This window comes from Arachis ipaensis, chromosome B04 (assembly GCF_000816755.2).
Source record: "Arachis ipaensis cultivar K30076 chromosome B04, Araip1.1, whole genome shotgun sequence".
In the NCBI taxonomy this organism is placed as follows: domain Eukaryota; kingdom Viridiplantae; phylum Streptophyta; class Magnoliopsida; order Fabales; family Fabaceae; genus Arachis; species Arachis ipaensis.
The window spans coordinates 96,184,910-96,187,146 of record NC_029788.2 but is presented as its reverse complement, the minus strand read 5'-3'; the positions used below and the strand labels follow the sequence as shown (position 1 = coordinate 96,187,146).

Below are 2,237 nucleotides of genomic sequence, written 5' to 3'. Positions count from 1 at the left end.
GGACAGATTCAAACCCAAATAAACCATTTTTTGGTTGTCCCAATTATAATGTAAGTTATCAGTATTACTTGTGTTGTTATGATTGTTCCTTCCTACCTGACTGTTCTTCTCTTGTTCTTCTTCCCTGAAGTTTGAGCATGTTATATGTTTGCTTGATTACAGACAAGTGGAAAGAGATGCTGTGGGTTTTTTGTGTGGGCAGATACTGGGCAGGATGAACCAGTTGAGAAACCAGAATCTTATGGAGATAATCATGAAGTGAAGATGAACTTTGATGGGAGGCTTGGGAGATTAGAAGAAGATGTCCGGAATCAAAAATTGGTTAACCAATTGTTGGTGTTAGTTGTGTCTGTATTGATTGTGTTAATTGTTATCCTATATTGTAAAGCCTGAGTTAAAAGAGTTGGTGGTATGTACCCTGTATTCATTGAATGAACAATATGTAAAAAATGATAACATGATTATAGTATTAGAAATTGTTGAATAGTGTTTGTTGATGGAATATAAACTTGGATAACTCAATTAATTAAAACAGTAATATGCTAAAGAAGGCAGCATAAGTGATTGAAAACTAGCCAACACTGAATTAAGATAATGGTTCAAACTTAAAAAATAATTTTATTAAGATAATGGTTCAACTTAACACAGTTAGTCACATAACACAAAGGGCAGCCATCTAACATGAGCATGTTAAACAAAGTTGCCTCAAAAGGGAGGACTTTACAGCAAAACATAAAGGATTGTTTTTTCCTTGTATAGTCTTTGTCTAGCAAAAAGTATTAACATTAAAACAGATAGTCCTATACATATTAAGCTAAAGTCTTCAATTCTTCTTTCTTGGAGCCTTAAATCCTGGAGTTGGGATGAACTTCATGTAATTGACAAGTCTTGTTGCAGTTCCTGAACTAGCACCCTGCATGGGATTCACTGGAACAGAAGTTGCTAGTGGAGAGGATCTTCTCCTTGGTGATAATTTTGAAGGCCTTTTTATTCCATGATCCTAGATAGAAATTATTTACGTTACACATAAATGATGATTCACTTGAATCACAAAAAATTTAAAAAATGTAAATAGGAAGTTACCTTTTGAGAATCTTCTACATCAGAAGCAGTTGGCTGAGATATATCTATCTCTACAGGTTGTGCATTAGAAGTGGCTTGGCCAATCTCAGTAGACTGCACAAGAGAATTATCTTTTCCATCACGTTGGTTACCATCATCTTGAGGCTGCTGAAGTTGCTGCTCAGATGCAGGGGCACCTCCTTCATTTTTCTTCTTCTTATTAGCCTCAGCAGCAGCAGCAGCAACTGTAGCAGCTGCAGCAGCATCACAAGCTCTCTTCTTCTTACAACCTCTCTTTGTATGTCCTTTATCACCACAAAAACTGCAAGTAAAGGGGCCCAACTGTCTCTTTAGATGAACATTATCTCCATTGTTACTCTGAGGCTTGGAATCAACTTTAGACTTTTTAGATCCTCCACCACCCTTCTCATCAGCATCCATCCGTCTTTTCATCTGTAGTTTTCCAGGTTTCCTCTTTATTTTTGGTGCATGTGGCCTGTTACATTCTTCTGCATGCTCCCATAATGGTTGTCCAGGAATTGGATTAATATGATAATTATATGTTTCCCTGTATGACTCCATTGTTAGCAAGCGGTGACAAAAGTCTTCTGGTGGCTTGTTAACCCGAGACAGTACAGCACATGCATGCACACAAGGAATACCTGCATACAAAAAACAGCCACAACAACCATGGGTTTTAGTCATATATCATTAGTCAGATTATTACTATAGCACAAAAACAATCATTATAGCAATGCAAATAACCTGTAAGCATCCAAAATTGGCAAGTGCATAGTCTTTTTCCTAAGTCCACCACATGATTAGTTGGGTGTCCATACACTTCAAACTTTTCGTATCCGTTGTCCCCTGTCCAAATAGGCTTCCAATTCTTAGATTCTTTTCTAACTTTCTCCAATCGACTCTTTATAACCGGTGTGAGCACTCCAGTGTGATTGTTTAGTTTCACCTTGTTCTTGACTATGGTCCGCATTACGAACATTCTTACCTCCTCCAACAATGTTATAATGGGCTTGGCTCTTGCATCCTTGATCTTTGCATTGAACACCTCGCACGCATTATTATAAATACTATCCAACTTCGGCTTATGGCTGAATGCGCTTCTAGTCCATGTATCTCTTTGCCATTTATCTAAATATGCCCATGCATCTTCATTC

The 2,237-nt window shown here is 37.5% G+C and overlaps 1 protein-coding gene across 1 annotated transcript; it reads right to left on the bottom strand.

Annotated features, from left to right (window-relative positions):
• Positions 628–1,955, bottom strand: LOC110270709. The gene is made up of 2 exons (XM_021120193.1): positions 1,084–1,955; positions 628–1,000 (listed from the first exon to the last, which is right to left on the bottom strand). Exons 1-2 carry the CDS (start codon positions 1,765–1,767, stop codon positions 824–826), a joined length of 861 nt encoding a protein of 286 aa, XP_020975852.1. The 5' UTR covers positions 1,768–1,955; the 3' UTR covers positions 628–823.

Bases quoted from the DNA above. Each gene is read 5' to 3' on its own strand.
- LOC110270709 (XM_021120193.1), bottom strand. From the start codon at position 1,767: ATGACTAAAACCCATGGTTGTTGTGGCTGTTTTTTGTATGCAGGTATT. The intron at 1,001-1,083 runs GTAACTTCCTAT...ATTTCTATCTAG, and splicing joins ATGTAGAAGATTCTCAAAAG to GATCATGGAATAAAAAGGCC.